A 19,950-nucleotide genomic window follows, 5' to 3' on the forward strand; every position below is an offset into this window, starting at 1 on the left:
GGGTGTTTTCATAGAAGTCCAATGAAGAATAAAACCTGCTGTTCCTTGATGGGACAAAATCTTTCCATTATGACCTCATGCTTTCTTTACCAGAGCAAGCAGGGTGATTATATTACACGACCAGATTGTCATGCAGCTTCAGTTAAATAAATGCACTGTTTTCTTCATCAAATGAATTTAAGGGGCACCAGAACGACAGCAGCAGGCAAGATAGATTCTGACTGTAGGAATGGCTTAAAAATTCTGAGATGAACCTTACTTTAAAAATGGATTCTTCTGCTGTCAGTCCAGAAATTACTTGGAAGTTTAAAAAATTTTTCTATCAACTGTAAATTTTTGCAACTTTCATTTGTGAAAAAAAAAAAAAACCTACAACTGGTGACAGGGAACAATTAATAAAACCACCGCAAATAAGGCAGGAGCCAAATGAAAATTGAGAGAGAGGAATCCATATTATAGAACAAAATATTGTGATACGGTCAAACTGACATATCTCTAGAGAGTCAGTGAAGCCTCCTCGCTAGCTAAAGAGGAACAAAGATCTCTCTGAACAATTCAAGGAATATTAGAACTTTATAAAATGAAATAAAATAGTGAAGGGATGCCAAGCAAAATGAGAGAATTTTTAAAAATCCAACAGATACATGCACAGGTGGCAGCAGTTGTCACCCCTAAGACAGACGGGAAAGTTCTAAATGAGATGTACCTAAAGACAGTCTTAGCATCACATCGCCTAGGCAATGTGCATGGTGGAGATGAAGGTGCCATAAATAAGCAGATGACTATCAGTGGCTACCAAAATACTTACAATGTTTAAGTCCATTGCCTTAAAAAAAAGTCTCCGAATTTTTGTTCAGAATTAGAAAGTTTGTTATCTCTACCACCTGCTAATTTAGTTAACTGTAGTTCTCCAAGTATGGATGAAGATCCTATGCTAGACATGAAAATTTGCCTCATCCTATTCCATGGAAAACCAGATTTTCTAATAATCAAAACAGAAGATAGACTAAAATAGGTAGAAAGAAGGTAGACTAAAATAACAAGGTAAAAAGGATGCCTGGAGTCTTCAAGACAGCATGCATAGGTGCCATTTGCATGTTTGCTTCTATGCACATATCACTGAGAGCATACATTTCATTTCTTTAAAAAAACTCCATGAATTTGGGACAGGTCCAAAAGAAACAAAGCAGAGCTCCCTTTTGGGAACAATTTCTACAGCACAAGTGAGACAGTGAGATTTCTTAGGCTGTGGAATAATCTTCCAAGGGAAGAAGTGGAACTCTCATAGCTGAGACCATTGAAGACTAGCCTGGACACTTCACTAGAAAATATACTACAGGGACCAATCCAACATTGAGGAGGATGGAATAGATGTCTGAATAGGTCTTTTTCTTCTCTAATTTCTGTAAGGTGGCTGTGGCCAGTCTAATATGATTTAGCTGGAATTGAATTTAATACATTTTCATTTAGGACTTAGGGAAGATTTTGACAAAAGACAGAGGATGAGATTTTCAAAAGCGTTTATAAGGAAGTTAGGTTCCCAACTCATATTGAATTCCCAAGGGATTTGGGTGACTAACTACCTTAGGCCCCCTTGAAAATACCAGGCAGAGATTTTTCTTTCTGGCCCTTTGACATAATCTGGTCCTAATATTGAATCTCTTCCTTCGTGAAGTATAGACTCAGTATGAAGGAGGCTCTCTCAACAAACAGTAAAGTCATTCAGTTATGTGTGAAGTTTGCATCACTAATATAACACATGTCCTAGTTTTCTTGGTATCCTAAAGAAATGAGATCTTATTGGAAATTCTCTCCAAGGAGACTGGCATTATTTGGAACTTACTGCTAGAGTAAGTTAATCTTATAACCCAATATAGGACTAAAACATGAAATCATATACAGCAGGTTTCGATGAAATGGAAAACTTAAAAAAAAAACATATACACCAGAGAATGTGTCTTTAGTATAAATGGCTAATTTTTCATAGGTATGTCCACAAACACCCTTGTAATATCTCTGAATAGATTGGGCTAGTAGCCCCCTACCATCTCACCATATTGTACAATCCAAATGTTCTGCTGACACTGCAATAATCTCTAGACCCCTTCAGAAGGAGTGTAATGTTTGTTAGGCTTCTAAGGTGAGGGATGGGAAGTACAGAAAGCTCCCCTCTCTTTTCCACTCCACCCTCACCTCCTACAGAAATGCTTTCCTCTCTTTTTCTTTGCTTTTCTCCCTTATTTTGTCTGCTCTCAATAGGTAAGGATCCTCCCACCTCCCTAATCCCTCCAGTGAAAGCCAGAAGGGAGGTTCCACATAGCGACCTGAGAGTCTCATGGCCTACTTCTACCCCAACACATTGTAGGCCCATTTTCTAAGCTGTCTAGCCAGCACAGTATCAGCTTCATTTATTTCCCCCCCAAAAAGAGCCCTTATCTAATGTCACCAAATATGCTGTGAACTCTCAAAAACCCAACTTTCACCATCAAATATGGGCAGGAAACACAATGAGTGTATCTCAAGATGGAAGGATAAGGATACTTTCTGGTGGATATCAACAGTCCCAATAGTTTTATTAATGGTGGGCCTGAAGCAACCTGATTTTCTGTTTCAAATGAGATCTAGTGACTCCCCCTTATTTAGAACTATTAAGAACCAAAGCCAGAGCTATGTATCTGTCCCATCCACTTTTCATTTGGTTATGGTCCATCTGGGAGATGCCGCTATGGACCCTCTTCATTTTGCATAATCAGGAATTTTTTTTCTGGCAGAGGGGAAAACAGCTTCTGCATAGTTAGGGAAATTAACTTCTGTGTATACTTTATTGGCTTTATGACAACAGGCCATCACTCAATACTCACCAAGTCTAAAAGTAAAAGATCCCTAATCCGCCTATATGTTCCAAGGTACCAAAAACAGCCAAAAGCATGGAGGGTAATTATCAAAAAGATGGTTACAACAAACCAGCAGAAATTAATGTACACTTTATGAGCAGAAAAGAACAACCAATAGCAAAAAACAGATTAATAGGGAGTATAGAGATTCCCATTAGTAAATCAGCAATTACAGTAATGTTTCCACATACAGAAACAGTAAATGTCGGTTTGTCTGACATATAGTTTAGATAGTTTAGAACAAAACAAGAAAGAGTAAAATCAAAGTTTCAGCACATTTTATGTTTTACCTCCAGAACAGTCTACCCTAAACGGCACACAGAAAGGCAGCCAGTCTCTGCGAACAGCAAAGTTTAGGAGATTTCAAGGGCACAGAAAAATAGTCACACCCGTTACACACTTAAAATACACCATATTTACCAATGTGTTTAGATACTGCAGTTATTTCCTGGACTAAGCATAGAGAAAACTGGTGATATCTTGGATACCGTTGTGGTAACCATTGGCAAATGAAGATGTTTTAATGGTGACTCCTGTAAAGTAAGACTTCACCCTGCACATGCTAAAAAAGAAAAACTTTCCAAGTTGTGAAGAAAATAAATTGGGAAATTAACTATCCCTTTTCTAGCACCAAAACATTATGCAAGAACTGTGTGTGAAGATTCCAAAAGGTCAAGAAATTGATAAAAAAAAATACATCTTTAAACCCCAATTTTCTTCTGCTTTGAGCATTAATCCTGCTCCTCTCTTTCTTTTTTACTTCTACTTAAAAACAGCATAAAAAAAACCAGTCATTCAGAATCAGCAACCAATAAATCTACAGATTAGAGCAGAGTCAAACTCTCAGGTTAGTTCATCTGAGACAAATTCAAAACTGATATTCCAAATCACTAGTTGTAAAAGAGCAAATGGTTCTTATGCTGTAGAGGTCACATAGTGGTCAAAAGTAAATTCTCAGGGTCACTTAAGGCCTACATCTTCTTATCAGATATTTGTTCTTCAGATATTTCTTCCAGTGGTCTACAAATTCATCTGTATTCCCAGATTAAATCTTCCTGTTTATGGACAACTCAGGAGGTTTCAGAGAAGTGTTAGTGAAGAAATGTGTGGTATTAAATTGAATGAGCTTTAATTTTCTAGGTGCAACAGCACAAACTTCATTTACCCTATCCCCATTTTAGGTTCTCTTTCATGGAATACAGACATTTCCTCCAATCTTTGTAGTTGATATTGGGGATATATTACAGTACTCTACAAGTGCACATTTTGTCTATTTCTGCTCTGGTCAAAGTATCAGTTCCTGTAACGATGTCCTGCAACATACTCCTGATAAATTCAAGCAGGTCTGTCTCTTCTATATCTTCTAACAGTACATACATTAATTAGTTTTGGTCAATTTTCTGAATCTAGATTTAATCTAGGACTGAGGTCAGTCAAGAACTGTTGGTATGAAAGTCATTCAATCTCAACAATAGTATTGCTGACTTTCTATGATTATTTCAGATGCCCAGTAGTCAGGGGCGGCTCTATGTTTTTTGCCGCCCCAAGCACGGAAGTCAGGTGGCCTTCGGTGGCACAGCTGCAGGCAGTCCGCTGGTCATGCGGATTTGGCAGCGTTTCTGTGGGTGATCTGCTGGTCCTGCGTCTTCGGCGTACCCGCCGCCAAATTGCCACTGAAGCCGCGGGACCGACGGACCTCCTGCAGGCATGCCACCGAAGGCTGCCTGACTGCCGCCCTCACGGTGACCGGCATGCTGCCCCCTGCGGCTTGCCGCCCCAGGCATGTGCTTGCTGCGCTGGTGCCTGGAGCCGCCCCTGCCAATAGTACATTTTAAAGGAATCCATTGACTTTATTGGGACTTTTCACGTGAGCAAAACTGCATGTCTGAACTCTTGGTTGTCAGCTGGTTGACCATATGTCCTTTTTAGTCACTAGCAGGACTCCAGCACTAAATAGACAGCCAGAAGTGAAAATTTTCTTTAATTTTTTTAAGTTTCTGTCCCTTTAATTCACTTTAAAATGTCATGATACCAGTTTTATTTTATGAACGTTACATTTTTTAGACATAGTGCAAAACCTCCAAGTACCCAGGAATGCTTGTTTATTTTATTTATTTTTAAATACCAAAGTGTGAATGAGAGGCCTTAACAAAAGCAAATGAACAAGACATCAAACTGTGAGGGCCTGATGCAAAGGCCACTGAAGTTACTAAAAGGACTCCCACTGACTTCAGTGGGCCTTGGACTGGGCCATAAATGCTGCATTAAGTGTTGAACAAGTTTAAAGGCCTCCACTCTGTGTTCAAGTGGAATACTGCAAAACCATTTTAAATTGTATGATCCTTTCTCAATCTACTGGATTATGTTTGGCAATCAAAGGATACACTAAATACATATCTACTGTGTATGATCACAGATGTAACTATACATAAGTGTGCATCCGTGTCGGTATTACAGTTATAATAAAAGAGTTTATACATCTGTATAATCTACAAGTGAATACTATCTCCCAACAGCTGCTGCTGCTGCTGCCTACCGGCTCTAACTTTTAGCTATGGCATACTATAAACATAATATTATGACTGCGGGCAATTAAAACAATAATTTTATATTCATTCATGATGGAGAGCATGCACATGCTACCCTGGGCACTGCTTCACATGGCAGATGTTACATCCCTTATAAATGATGTTTTATAATCTAATAATTCAGCAGCAGCCACACCCAGTAGGTATTCACACTCTAGATTTAGGCCTCGATTATACATGTGACTTCAGTAGGGCTCTTGTGGGTGCACGCAGGACACATGGCTGGACTGGAGACCTAGTTTCCACCTCTAGTAGCCTGAGCCAGGGAGAAAAAAGGCAACTTTGTGGGCCATGCTAGCCTTAGTAAGGAGCAGATTCTGCTTTGGAGGTTAGGGTGGTGGGGACGCAGGACATTTTTCTATGGGAAAATCTGATCTACCACAGAAGCCTGCTCTAATAACTTAAAAAACCCCTAACTCGAGCTCTTTTCTTATCTCTTTAGATAAGAGAAGAGTCTTGTAAATGATCTCCCTGCTTTCTAGTAGCGCCTACAATTCTTCCTTCTCAGGAATGGGTTATTTCTTGTCCTGGAGAGGGAGCGGTGATGTTAGGTGATAATGTTGTTTTGCACATATCTGGCTTTTTTTTTTTTTTAAGTTCAAAGCACAATTCCAATCTGCAAACACACTGAGGATTTGGAGGCCCCAAACTGTAATATGGTGTGTGACCTCTGATGACTCTTGGGAGGGAAGGGGGTTGTGTTGTCTAATTGTGTTTTTAATGTGAATATCTTAATTAATTTAGTGTCAAAATGCATCCAGCTAGACTACGTCTGACATAAGCCACTGGTGGGAGGTCAATACATTTAAAATGTTTATGTGCATGTTAAGGAATGAGACTGCAAGCAACTGTAGTGGCTGCCCCAAGAGAGCAACTCATTACACTGATACTTCTCAGTCACACACCCAGCTGTAAGGACATCACACTAGTACATCATTAGTCTACCAAGATACCCAAAGCCTCCAGAGGCCTAATGAACCAGAGATTCAGCTGGTGTAGCTTCATTGAAGTCCAGGGAGGTATTCTGATTTACACCAGCAGAAGACCTGGCCCTTCATTTTTAATTTTCTTCTGGCCTACTCCTAGAAAGCAGGCAATGCACAGAACTAATGTAGGTTTTTCACCAGGCATGGAAAGTGAAGCAGATTCACTGATGAAATTCATGAAGTTCTGGTGAAAAATCTCCCCCCACATACCACACTTTTCATTTCTATTGCCAATCCTCTGTTTTCTGCTATTTGTTGCTTTCTGCCCTCTAGAGAGAAACCATCTTTCCCCCATCTATCACCTACAGAATATCAACAGGAGGCTTTCTTCTTCAAATAATAATAATAATAATAATAAATTAATTAATAACAACACTAACTGAAATTGTTCCATACACGAGAAAAATCCTGAGTCACGACTGGCTGAAAACAGTCACAAATGGAATTAATAAGTTTCTAACATTTACCTCCTCTCAGGTCAGTAAAATTGTGGGTTGAAACAATGTTAACCAATCAGCTCTCATAAAAATGAGGGTATCTTGACTGGCCACTGCCAAGTTCAGTGAAAACTATTTATTTCTTTTAATTGAATGAGATCCCATATGCATTTTTTCCATCCTGATGGGATCATCAGTGGTAAAGTCTATTTTTTCCCCCTGGACATCTAATTACATTTTTTTCTTCTGCTAGAATGTTAGTTTCAAGGGGAAAAACTATTTCACTTTTCAACTCCTGGCTATAATGGAAAGCTTTCTAGACAAATCCTGAGACACATATTCAGAATGTATGTAACATACAGAGGCCCAGGCCCTCAGCTGGTGTAAACCAATGTAATAATCTTGGGTTCAGTGAAGCTATTCCTATTTACACTAGTGAGGATGGCCCACAATGACTACCCATTTCTGTGAATACTAACAGTTATTGCCTGTCAAGAAAATACGACCTAGTCTGCTTTATCCTTGTCAGTGTCTACCAGTTAGAAGAGCTGGTTGAAAAAATTATTGGAATTTTGTTTCAGCAGGAACTTTGTATGTACACATGCATATACCTCCATTCATTGAAACTGCCACTGGAAGTTTTATGTACTCTAATTTACTCTGATTTTTCGCAAGTGCTGACTAGCATTCACAGCTTCCATTGACTTCATTGGCAGCTGAGGATATTCAGCACCTCTGAAAACCTGCTCATAGATGTACAAGGAGAAGAAAAAAACTATAATTGAGTAAACAAAGATTTACTACTCAAACTGCTAAACCTTTTTTTTAAACGAACTTCATGATGCTGCATATTGTAACAAACACTCAGTTGAAATTTCTGTTGAATATGCTGGTGCTTAAATGCCATAGGCCTGTCTACACTAGCACTTATGTCGTCCAAACTTTTGTCTCTCAGGGGTGTGAAAATACCACACACACCTCGAGTGACATAAGTTTTGCTGGCATAAGAGCTGGTGTGCATAGCGCTATGTTGGTGGGAGACACTACCACCACGCATTGAGCTCGTTTAATTAGGTCGATGTGAGCGCTCTCTCCCGCCAGCATAAGGTGGCTAAACGAGCGCTCTTCCAGCAGCACAGCTGTAACAATACAGCTGTGTCACTGTAAGCTTGTAACTGTAGCCATGGCCATAGTGATAAGCACCTTGGAAATGCCAAAGATAAACAGGTATTGAGTAGTCACACATACACCCCCCTGTAACCTCCTCCCTTGCATTTTGTCTTTTTTCCTGCATGTCCAGGACAATGAATGCTCTTTAGCTGTAATTAAATGTTCCCCAGGTAATATGTATCCAGCACAACCACTAATGTGCAATAAATCTAGTAATACATGAGTGATTACTCACCTCATCAACTTGAGGTTCTTGAGCTTGAGGAGCATTGGGGACAGGGGAATCACAGTCTGGGCTATAATGCTCACAATAGTCATACGCTGCTCTGGGATCGGCTACAATCAACAGCTGCTGGATATCACCCTGCAGATCAGCATAAATAGATTAAATTAACAAAAACAAATATCATTGTTGCAGGTCATAGTAGAAAACAGGAAGTGTAAAGCATATATCAGATGCTTCATTAAATAATATTTAAATAATCTATAGATGACTTAATTTCAATTTAGACTTTTTTGGCATTGACCTGAATGAGGCCAGGAGTGCATTCTATAACTTTTTGAACAGCCATTTTGAAATCTTTTTTTTCCTCCACTTGTTTTTAATGTTTTGGTTATCCAGTCAGGGAGCAAAAACATGTCATCTAGGTGAAAGTCACACACCACTCATGGCAAAATAATCAAGGGAAACCATTTGTGAATAACTGATACGATGAAATATATTTGCATTTAATCCACTTACTGTATCAAAAAAAAAAATTATTGTCAACATAACACAGTTTTTTTGTAACTCCAAGTTGAGGACATGTTCTTGAAGTCTCATTTGCTGTCATTAAACACATTCAGCTCCCATAACTGTTAATGGGACTTATTAATGCATTTCAAAGGCAGAATAAAATTCCTATGATATCAGTAAAATCATTAAGAAATACATTCTCAATTTATTAGGAATTGATCTGCTTGTAACACCCTCAAGCAAATAAAACTCTTCTTTATTGTTTTAATCTTTTTTTTTTTTGCACTTTGATTAATTCACAGTTGGTCCTGCCACTTCTCCCTCATTAGTCTTTATAGTCCAGTAATCTACCAAAGACAACAGATACATAGTAGCTATTCATCCTTAAGTTTTCTTGACTTAATTACATTTACAGTATTTGTATATATTGCTTCTGCTATTCTGAATGACAGCTTTACCAAATATTGTTGGTCAGATTGAAGAGCTACGTAAATTTATATCAACTGGACTAGCTGTAAATCTCTGCTTGAACATTTTATCTATTCGGAAGTGAGGGGGCTGGGAAGATACAACTCCTGAGCTATCATTTTCATGCAGTTTTCATACTTGGTCAGTGGGAACAACTAGTCTAAATTCCTAGGATTTAATTCGGGGCACTTCCTACTGCCAGCATGAAGCTCAGCATGCAAGCGATCAGCACTGTAATTCCAAGAGTTTGTATCACAACTGTACTACAAAACGGAGAGTAAAAGAAAAAGAAAAAGAAAAAAAAAAGCCAAAATCAAACCCAATCATGGTCTCTTTCAATGAGAAATGGAACTACAATAAGTGATATCTGAAAATACAATATGAAATGTATCATAACAAACACTCTAACGGTTAACACAGAATGTTATTTTCTTATCTATCCCTGTGTATAATGTGTAAAAACAACATCATACCAGAAAAGACCCACTACTCTGGATAGCAAAAATAGCACTGCTGAGAGCCCCTGCAAGAGTCATATGTTGATCATTTTTTAAGGCAAGCTTTCTGGTTTCCTAGTTTATTTCTTAATGTAGTGACACCATTTAAAGTACTTAAAGAAAATCTGCCAACATGTCCACTGTAAAATCCTATTTTCATGGGTTTATTATTCAGGCACAAATATAATCTTGCTGAAACTTAGCATATGTTCTAGGCCAGATCCCATAAGTACAATTTTTTTCCTGAAATGGAATTTAGGGGTTTTTGGGTGGTTCTATCACTTGATATTTTTTAAACATGTACCTTAACAATAACATTTTATTCTATTTTTACAAAAATGAAAAAAATCCCTTTACCAGTTTGCTTTTGCAAGTTAATAAATTAATAAAATATTGCAAATGCAAAATTTACAAAAGAGCTGTGAAAATTCACAATTATCTCAAAGCGTTCAAAGTGACTGTAAACCTCTTAATAGCGATTTTTTTAAAATTAACAGTAGTTGAAAATTTTTCCATGTACATATGTAGTGAGGCAGTGGGCTACCCCACAGCCCCGCTGAGGGCCGAACCTCCTCTACTACCAACGTGGGCGGAGCCACCGGGTCCGGCGCCCGCCCCTCCAAGGTCATGGCCCCGACCCAGAAGTATAAAAGCCCGCCTGCAGAGCTCAGTGGAGCCCAGGCCAGCGGAGAGAGCAGACGTCCCTGTTCGAGCTCCCGCTTGGGAAACAGCCGCAGGGAAACAGTCAGCGACCTGCTGACTCACCGGGCCGGTCGAGCCTACCTCTCGCCAGGTACCCTGAGGAGGACTGGCCAAGCCTGCCCCGTGCCAGGTACCCCGAGGAGGACTGGCCAAGCCTGCCCCGTGCCAGCTACCCCGAGGAGGAGCCGAGCTTGCCCTTTGCTACCTACCCCGAGGAGCCCATACTGGTGGAGACCACCGATGACACTAAGACGGCCCAGGTACTATACATAGGAGTGTGGGGGAGTGTGAGGGGGAGTGTGGAAGTAGCCCGGGGGCAGCCGACCCCAGTCTGGCTGCTGCACTGCAGAGCCGATGTCAGTGTGTTGCAGCCAGGATCCCCACTGACAGCAGCGAACTTCCGTCGCTGCTAGGGCCCCGGGCTGGGACGCAGTGGAGTGGGAGGGCCTGCGTCCCCCTGACACCCACTTCTTGGGTGGCAGACTCCCCCTTTTTCCCCTGGCCTAGAGAGGCTGGCTGCCTGCCTGACTATTTGATTATTGTCCCGCCCTGACCTAGGGCTTGGGCTGCTACAAACTCTGACCCAGCCCCTGCTTAAAGGCCTGGGTATTTGCCTGACTGTGTGATTACTGCCCCGCCCTGATTGAGGGCTCGGGGCTCTTTTCTGACTGTAGCGAGGTGGTGGGCTACCCCACAGCCCCGCTGAGGGCCGAACCGCAGCCCAAAACTACTACACGTGGTACCAGAAGTGGGACCTCTTGCCCAGGATGTGGGCACGAGCCCCAGACCCCTGTGAGAAGGGGTCCGGGGGGGAGCGGTCCCCCACAGGAGACATGGATTTAACTAAGCTTTTCACGCTCCTGACGGAGAGCCAGGAGCAACAGCAGGCGGCCCAGCTTCAGCAGCAACAGCAGCAGCAGGCCGCCCAGCTCCAACAGCATCAGCAGCTCGTCCAGCAGCTGGGAGCCCAGCAGCAGCAGCTGATACAGGACCTGACGGTGAAAAACTGGGAGTTCCAGCAACAGTGTTTACAGCAGTTGGCAACCGCTCTGCCCCGGCCTGCGGGGCCCCAGCCAGGAGACCCGGACGGGGCTCCCCGTTTCACCCTGCCTGTAAGACTGACTAAGATGGGACCACAGGATGACCCTGAGTCCTTCCTACTGACCTTCGAAAGAGTCGCACATGTTGCCGGGTGGGCGCCAGACCAGTGGGCTACCCTCCTGGCACCATACCTGACGGAGACGACGCAAATGGTCTACCGGGGGTTGTCCACGGAGGATGCACGAGACTATGTCTGGGTAAAGGTGGCCATTTTAGACGCCTTAGACATCAGCCCCGAAACCTTCCGGCAGTGGTTCCAGGCCCTGTCCTACACCCCGGGCGCCCGACCCCAGCTGGTAGCCCAGGAGCTGAGAGACCTGTGTCGGCGATGGCTACAACCTGACAGGCGGAACCCTGAGGAGCTCACCGAGCAAATCCTGCTGGAACAGTTCGTCCACATCCTCCCGTCCCAGGGGAGGGCTTGGGTCCTCCACCACCGGCCTCCCACTGTAGCGGCTGCCGTTGCCCTTACACAGGGCAGAAACCCCGGTTGGGCCGGGTATGTGGGGCAACCCTCCAGGGCTCGATCGCCCCAACCCCGAGAGACGGGCGAGCCCCCGAGTCGAACCACGGAATCCCCCGCAGAGTCAGGAGCCCCGGTATAGACGTCCCGAGGGTCCCCCTCAGCCTGCCCCCACGGGGCCCAAGACTGGGGCCGGCGGGGCCTGCAAAGTCCCCCTAGGAACCAGGGGGGAGGCTCAGCCCGACCTGGGTGACCCGAAATCGGGCCCTGTTTCTCCTGTGGGAAGCGCAGACATCTCCAACGCGACTGCACTGAGATGGACTGCAGCTTTGGGCACGTTTGCGCCGGAGAGAACCGTGCCTGACCACCGCAGGCTGCCAAGGTCACCGTGCCCATCATTGTCGGAGACTGCCAGACGCGGGCCCTGGTTGACTCTGGCTGTGGACAAACCCTAGTCTGCCAAAGCCTGGGCTTCCCTGAAGACCCCCCAGCTGGGGAACATCCTATTGCAGTGCATCCATGGTGATGTTCGACCGTACGCCAGTGCCCGAGTCCCACTGACCGTCGACGGAGTCACGCGGACCATGGTGGTTGGCCTGGCTCCGCGACTCGCCTACCCCGTGATCTTGGGGCGAGACTGGCCAGAGTTCCCATGCGTCCTGGGCTCCCATGCGCAGGAGAGCCCCGATATCACCCCAGCCTTGGAGGGGGACTGCCGCGAGGACCCCGCCGTGGAGGCTGAAGAAGCGGGACATCAGAGCCAGGGGGGTGTGCCTAAAGACCCCCCACTAACATCGACCGATGACCTTCAGATCGGTACAGACTTCTGCTGAGACCAGAGGGAGGATCCCACCCTGGAGCGGGCGTATGAGCAGTTGGCGGCCATAGACGATGCTCTGATTGATCCTGCCCAGGCCAAGGTATGGCCCTGGTTCGAGCTACGACGCGACCGCCTCTATCGGGTGGACCGAGATGTCCATACCGGGGAGGTCCAGGGACAACTGATGATGCCTCGCTGTCACCAACGAGCGGTGATGAAGCTCGCCCACGACGTCCCCGTGGCTGGGCACCTGGGTCAAGAAAAGACCCTCGCCTGGATTCTGTCCCGGTTTTTCTGGCCTGGGGTGCACCAAGAGGTGCGAAATTATTGTAGCTCCTGTCCGGAGTGCCAGCTCGCTGCTCCCCCACGGACGGCCCCGGCCCCACTAGTCCCCATGCCCATTATGAAGACCCCGTTCGAGCGGGTGGCCATGGACTTGGTGGGACCCCTCCCGAGGAGCTGGGCCTGGTTTCTTTACGTCCTGGTCATAGTGGACTACGCGACCCGCTTCCCCGAAGCCGTCCCGCTCCGGAGCATCGCTGCAAGGACCATTGCTGACGAACTCGTCAAGGTCTTTGCCCGCGTGGGCTTGCCCCGGGAGATCCTCACCGACCAGGGTACCAACTTTACCTCTCGGTTACTGCGGCAGGTCTGCAGACTCCTTGGGATTAAGCAGCTGCGCAACTCTGTATACCACCTGCAAACCGACGGCCTGGTCGAGCGGTTCAACCGCACCCTGAAAGACATGTTGCACAAGTTCTCCCCTGAGGACCTGCGCCGATGGGACCAGTTGATCCCACCGTTACTCTTGGCTGTCCGCAAAGTACCCCAGGCCTCCACCAAATTTTCTCCCTTCGAGCTGTTGTATGGCCGTCGTCCAAGGGGACTGCTGGACCTCATGAAAGAGACCTGGGAACAAGCCCCGTCACTCACTTAGGGCCTGCTCCAGTATGTCCTCCAGCTGCAGGGACGCCTAGCACAAGCTGGAACTCTCGCTCGAGAGAATCTGAAGGCCGCGCAGAAAGCTCAGGCCCAAACATATAACTGAGAGGCCCGAGTCCGCGAGTTCCAACCTGGCGACTGGGTTCTACTTCTCTTATCCTCCAGTGAATCCAAACTCCTGGCTCGGTGGCAGGGGCCATATGAGGTGATTTGGAAGATCAGGCCGGTCACCTACGAGGTCAACCAGCCAGATCGCCGGAAAAAAGTCCAGCGGTACCACATCAACCTCCTGAAACCCTGGCGGGAACGGGAAGGCCTCTTAGTCAATCCCTGTCCCCCAGAGCCTGAGTTAGGGCCCCGGGTTACACCGACGGAAGACGTCACCACGCCTCAGCTCGGAGAGTCCTTAACAGTCGAACAACGGAAACAGACCGGGTGCCTCCTGCAGGCGTTCCGTGGGACGTTCACTGCCCAGCCGGGTTACACGACCCTCGTGTACCATTCTATTCAGACGGAACTGGGGGTGGTGATCCGAGAGTCAACTAGGCCCCTACCCTATCGTATGCGGCAGGTTGTCGAGGAAGAAGTCCGAGCGATGGTAGAGCTGGGGGTCTGTCATAACTATAAAGGGAAGGGTAACAGCTGTCCTGTGTACAGTACTATAAAATCCCTCCTGGCCAGAGACTCCAAAATCCTTTTCCCTGTAAAGTGTTAAGAAGCTCAGGTAACCTAGCTGGCATCTGACCCAAAGGACCAATAAGGGGACAAGATACTTTCAAATCTTGGGGGAGGGAAGGCTTTTGTTTGTGCTCTTTGTTTGGGTTGTTCGTTCGCTCTTGGGACTGAGAGGGACCAGACATCAATCCAGGTTCTCCACATCTTTCTAAACAAGTCTCTCCTATTTCAAACTTCTAAGTAAATAGCCAGGCAAGGCGTCTTAGTTTTACTTTGTTTTCTCAACTTGTAAATGTACCTTTTACTAAAGTGTTTATCTTTGTTTGCTGTACTTTGAACCTAAGACTAGAGGGCAGTCCTCTGAGCTCTTTAAGTTTGATTCCCCTGTAAAGTTATTTTCCATACTGATTTTACAGAGATGATTTTTACCTTTTTCTTTAATTAAAAACCTTCTTTTTAAGAACCTGATTGATTTTTTCCTTGTTTTAAGATCCAAGGGGGTTGGATCTGTATTCACCAGGAGTTGGTGAAAGGAAGGAGAGGGAATGGTTAATTTCTCCTTGTTTTAAGATCCAAGGGGTTTGGATCTTGATTCACCAGGGTATTGGTGAAAGGTTTCTCAAGGCTTCCCAGGGAAGGGAATCCATTGGGATGGTGGCAGCGGACCAGATCTAAGCTGATAGTTAAGCTTAGAAGTCTTCATGCAGGCCCCCACATTTTATACCCTAAAGTTCAAAGTGCGGATACAGCCTTGACAGGGTCATTGAACCATCCCAAAGTGAATGGCGCAGCCCAGTAGTCCTGGTCCCTAAACCGGACGGCACACAGCGCTTTTGCATCGATTTCCGTTGTGTGAATTCCATCTTGAAGTTCGACGCATACCCAATGCCTCGGGTAGATGAGCTGCTGGACCGTTTAGGCAAGGCCCGCTTCCTCACGACCCTTGACCTAAGCAAAGGATACTGGCAGATTCCCCTCGACCCCATGTCCCAGGAGAAAACTGCTTTCGCCACTGCCACGGGCCTCTACCAATTTACCCGGATGCCCTTCGGTCTTCATGGTGCCCCCGCGACGTTGCAGCGGCTCATGGACCGCCTCCTTCTTCCTCACCACAAGTACACAGCCGCGTACCTGGACGATGTCGTCATCTATAGCGACCGGTGGGAGAACCACTTAGAGCGGGTAGCGGCTGTCCTGAGGTCTTTACGAGCTGCAGGGTTAACCGCCAACCCAAAGAAATGTCGTATCGGGTGGCAGAAGACCACCTACCTGGGTTACACGATTGGAGGGGGACAAGTGAAACCCCTTGTGGGAAAGGTCCAAGCCCTAGCGGCGTGCCCACCACCCACTACGAAGCTCCACGTATGCCAATTTCTGGGACTGGCGGGCTATTACCAGAGGTTCATCCCCGATTTTGCCTCCATTGCAGCCCCCTTAACAGAGCTCCTTGTCAAAACCAGTCCCAGACGAGTGGAATGGACCCCGGAGTGCGACAGCGCCTTCCGGGCTCTCAAAGATTGTCTCTGCCGCGAACCCATCCTGTACAGCCCCGACTTTGACCGAGGGTTCGTCCTACATACCGACGCCTCGGAGGTAGGACTAGGGGCAGTCCTGTCTCAGGAGGTGGATGGGGAGGAGCACCCAGTTATATATCTCAGCTGGAAATTATTCCCGCGAGAGAGACACTATGCTGTAATAGAGAAGGAGGCCCTAGCAGTAAAATGGGCCTGTGACGCCCTGCGTTATTACATCCTAGGGGCCCCCTTCATTCTAGTTACTGACCGCGCCACACTTCGGTGGTTGGCCCGGATGAAGAACAATAATATGAGGTTAACGCGGTGGTACCTGGCGTTACAACCCTATGCTTATACCATCCGCCATAGGGCCAGTAAGGACCAGGCAAACACGGACTTCTTGTCCCGCCTGGGAGAGTTGGACGGGTCTGGCCCTGAGGGACGGGAGCCAGCCTTGAGAGGGGGTGGGTGTAGCGAGGCGGTGGGCTACCCCACAGCCCCGCTGAGGGCCGAACCTCCCCTACTACCAACGTGGGCGGAGCCACCGAGCCCACCCCTCCGAGGTCACGGCCCCAACCCAGAAGTATAAAAGCCCGCCTGCAGAGCTCAGTGGAGCCCAGGCCGGCGGAGAGAGCAGACATCCCTGGCCGAGCTCCTGCTTGGGAAACAGCCGCAGGCCGCGAGCGGCCTGCTGACTCACCGGGCCGGTCGAGCCTACCTCTCACCAGGTACCCCGAGGAGGACTGGCCGAGCCTGCCCTGTGCCAGGTATCCCGAGGAGGACTGGCCAAGCCTGCCCCGTGCCAGCTACCCCGAGGAGGACTGGCCAAGCCTGCCCCGTGCCAGCTACCCCGAGGAGGAGCTGAGCCTGCCCTTCGCTACCTACCCCGAGGAGCCCATGCTGGTGGAGAGCACCGACGACACTAAGACGGCCCAGGTACCATATGAGGGGGAGTGTGGAAGTAGCCCGGGAGCAGCCGACCCCAGTCTGGCTGCTGCACTGCCAGAGCCGATGTCAGTGTGTTGCGGCCAGGATCTCCACTGACAGCAGCGAACGTCCGTCGCTGCTAGGGCCCTGGGCTGGGACGCAGTGGAGTGGGAGGGCCTGCGTCCCCCCTGCCACCCACTCCTTGGGTGGCAGACTCCCCCTTTTTCCCCTGGCCTAGAGAGGCTGGCTGCCTGCCTGACTATTTGATTATTGCCCCGCCCTGACCTAGGGCCTGGGCTGCTACAAACTCTGACCCAGCCCCTGCTTAAAGGCCTGGGTATTTGCCTGACTGTCTGATTACATCCCCGCCCTGATTGAGGGCTCGGGGCTCTTTTCTGACTGTAGCGAGGTGGTGGGCTACCCCACAGCCCCGCTGAGGGTCGAACCGCAGCCCAAAATTACTACAACATATTTTGGAGAAAATAACAACTTTATACAGTATTGTTTCCATATAAAAGGAAAAGTTACAGAAAGCAATCCCCCAAAATCCTTCCAGCTCTGCTCATAACTAAAAAAACCTTTGCTTTTCTACAATATTTACCAAAGCATTTAATATATTCATACAATATTTGCCAAATTGTTTATCATATTATCTGAGCTGATATATTTAGTTAATTTGCAGTAACTGAATATGCACCTCAAATCTACATACAGTACTTGTTAATGCAAAAAGTTTTATTCAGTGAAACTGTGACTGTCTCGTATTGCATTTGCTTCATAGGCTGTCAGGTCAGTTGTCAGAATAATTCTATAAATATTGTTAGAAGTGTATTGATAGATACAACAGTCTAGCCAACAGACATGTGACCTCTCATCCAGCTCTGTCATTGACTCTGTAACATGATGTAGGATAAGACTCTTAATTTCCCTGTACCTCACTTTCCCTGTGTGTAGAATAGGTCTATTAATACTTTCTGATCTTTGTTAAGTACTTTGAGACCTACACATGAAAAGTACTATATATGTGCTAAATATTTATCATAATTATTCTTAAGGTAGACCTTAAAAGGTGCAACTTACTCCTGTGAGTGGCTGTGCATAGTAAGTGTATGACTAATGCCTGAAGCTCCAGTACTAAGAGTTCCTGGAAAGAGTAAACAGTTGTTCTTATACCCTGCTGTGCCTCCCCTTTTCCCCAGCCAGATCAATACTGAGTGAGTGAAGGGAAGGGGCAAGCTAGAGGGAGCAAGCAACCAAAGGAGTCAGTTTTGGTGGGGAGGAACCCAGATAGTTTGAGTTCTCTGAAGACCCTGGCCCTTATCCCGCTGGACTCCAGCCAGCACTCTGTTCCTTGGGTGAAAAAAAGGCAAAGACTAGGAAGAATCCCCAGTTCAGATAGCCTGCTGTGGACTACCCAGCTGCTTGTGTTCTTGAGATGCCCATGTAGATCAACATCCACACTGTGGCAGCTGTTATGAGTACACCGGGGAATACCTCAGAAGCCACTGTCTATTTAGATAGATAGTTAAGTTTAAGCAAAGCCATTGGGATAAGACAGTTGGTCGGCTGGCTTTTGCTTTGCACTGGATTTACACACCACAGAATTTTGGCACAGGACCATTGTGTAAGACTATACATTTATACAGAACAAAAAGCTCTTTGTTGTTATCATTTGGTTTAGATTGTTTAAACATACTCCTGATCCACTGATTGCACTTTCCAGCACTGCCCATCTGCCAGGGATAGGCCCACATAAAAGAGGAGCTCAAAAACCGTTAGAGAGCATTCCGTTTCTACTCAGGCAGCTATGGCCACCATTCTGAGGTCTCAGGACCCAGTGGTCCAGCCAGCCAGGAATGTGGAAGGTGTCAATACATTGATTGATTTTCTGTTTGTTTTACTGAGAATTACCTTTTCCTTTTCTTTCCCTCTTTCCCCTCCCTTTGCCCCAATAAACATATTCCTTTTGTGCTAGGAGGTAATGCTGTTTGTATTCTGATTGGCTTCTTGGCTTCTTAGAACACTTGTATATTGTACTGAAATTGTCCTTGGAGGCAAGATGACACCCTTTGTATATATATTATCATGAATGCTGGAAGCACTGTTCTGACACCACTGTTCTAGTTATTACTGAACAGACGGCACCACAGATTGGTCAACAATATCATCCCAACCTCCAAGCTCAGGCTCCAAATGCACATTCAGCTGGTACTCCATCTGGCATCTACAATCTAAATGCCTTAATATTTTAGTAATCAGTCTTGGGTAATATTTTATAGTTATTTATCTGACAAATATACATTCGTTTTCTGTTTAAGAATTATCTACAAAGAGACTTTGATTTTCACAAATGTATTCATTAATTGTAAATGTTTGTCTTTATGACAACATATTTCAGCCATGTGAACAATCTATAAGTATTCAATTTTCCTACACTTTCAAACCCAAGTCCCTAAAGTTTTTCTCCTAATGGCCTCATTTTCAGAAGTGCTGATTACCCAAAATTCTAGCTGAAGTTAACGTGAGCTGTGGGTCATTGACACTTTTGGAAATCAGACTCTATATCTGTACTTAGGCACCTAAATGATCCCTGTGTTGCGCTATCCCTGAATAAAATTTGCAGGACAAAAGATGAGTCTCATAGCAAAAAAAGATGAGAGGGGGCACAAGAGAAAAGAGTTGCAGAAGTGGAAGGAAATGTACAAACCTCTTCCTTCAACAGGGAAGGCAGAAACTGGACTGCATAGTGTTGTTGGTTGTATTTAAAAGGAGTTTAGATGAGCTAAAAAATCTAATGGAAGCCCAGAGGAAAGGTTGCAGACAGAGTTTACTGAGACAGACAATCTGATTACTATATGGTATTCAGGTTCTCATTCCATTTAACAGTTTGAGTGGCACTAAAGTCACAATTATACAAAATTTCCTCACGTCCGCTCATTGCTTTAATTCAGGCAATCCTATCCATGAAAGGATGTACAGATGCTGTGCAAGGAATTTTCCAAATCCAGAGGTTTGGTGTCTTTGCTGAAC

General features: G+C 45.8%; 1 protein-coding gene across 7 annotated transcripts in view; it reads right to left on the bottom strand.

Annotated features, from left to right (window-relative positions):
- The window catches only part of COL11A1 (collagen type XI alpha 1 chain), a 235,817-nt gene that overhangs the window by 167,045 nt on the left and 48,822 nt on the right, over positions 1-19,950 (bottom strand). For all 7 annotated transcript variants that reach the window (XM_042840641.2, XM_005285451.4, XM_024101999.3 and 4 more), the window contains exon 5: positions 8,311-8,439. In XM_042840641.2, coding sequence (XP_042696575.2) covers positions 8,311-8,439 — 129 coding nt within the window. The remainder of the gene's footprint in view (positions 1-8,310; positions 8,440-19,950) is intronic.

This window comes from Chrysemys picta, chromosome 8 (assembly GCF_011386835.1).
Source record: "Chrysemys picta bellii isolate R12L10 chromosome 8, ASM1138683v2, whole genome shotgun sequence".
NCBI classification, from domain to species: Eukaryota; Metazoa; Chordata; order Testudines; family Emydidae; genus Chrysemys; species Chrysemys picta.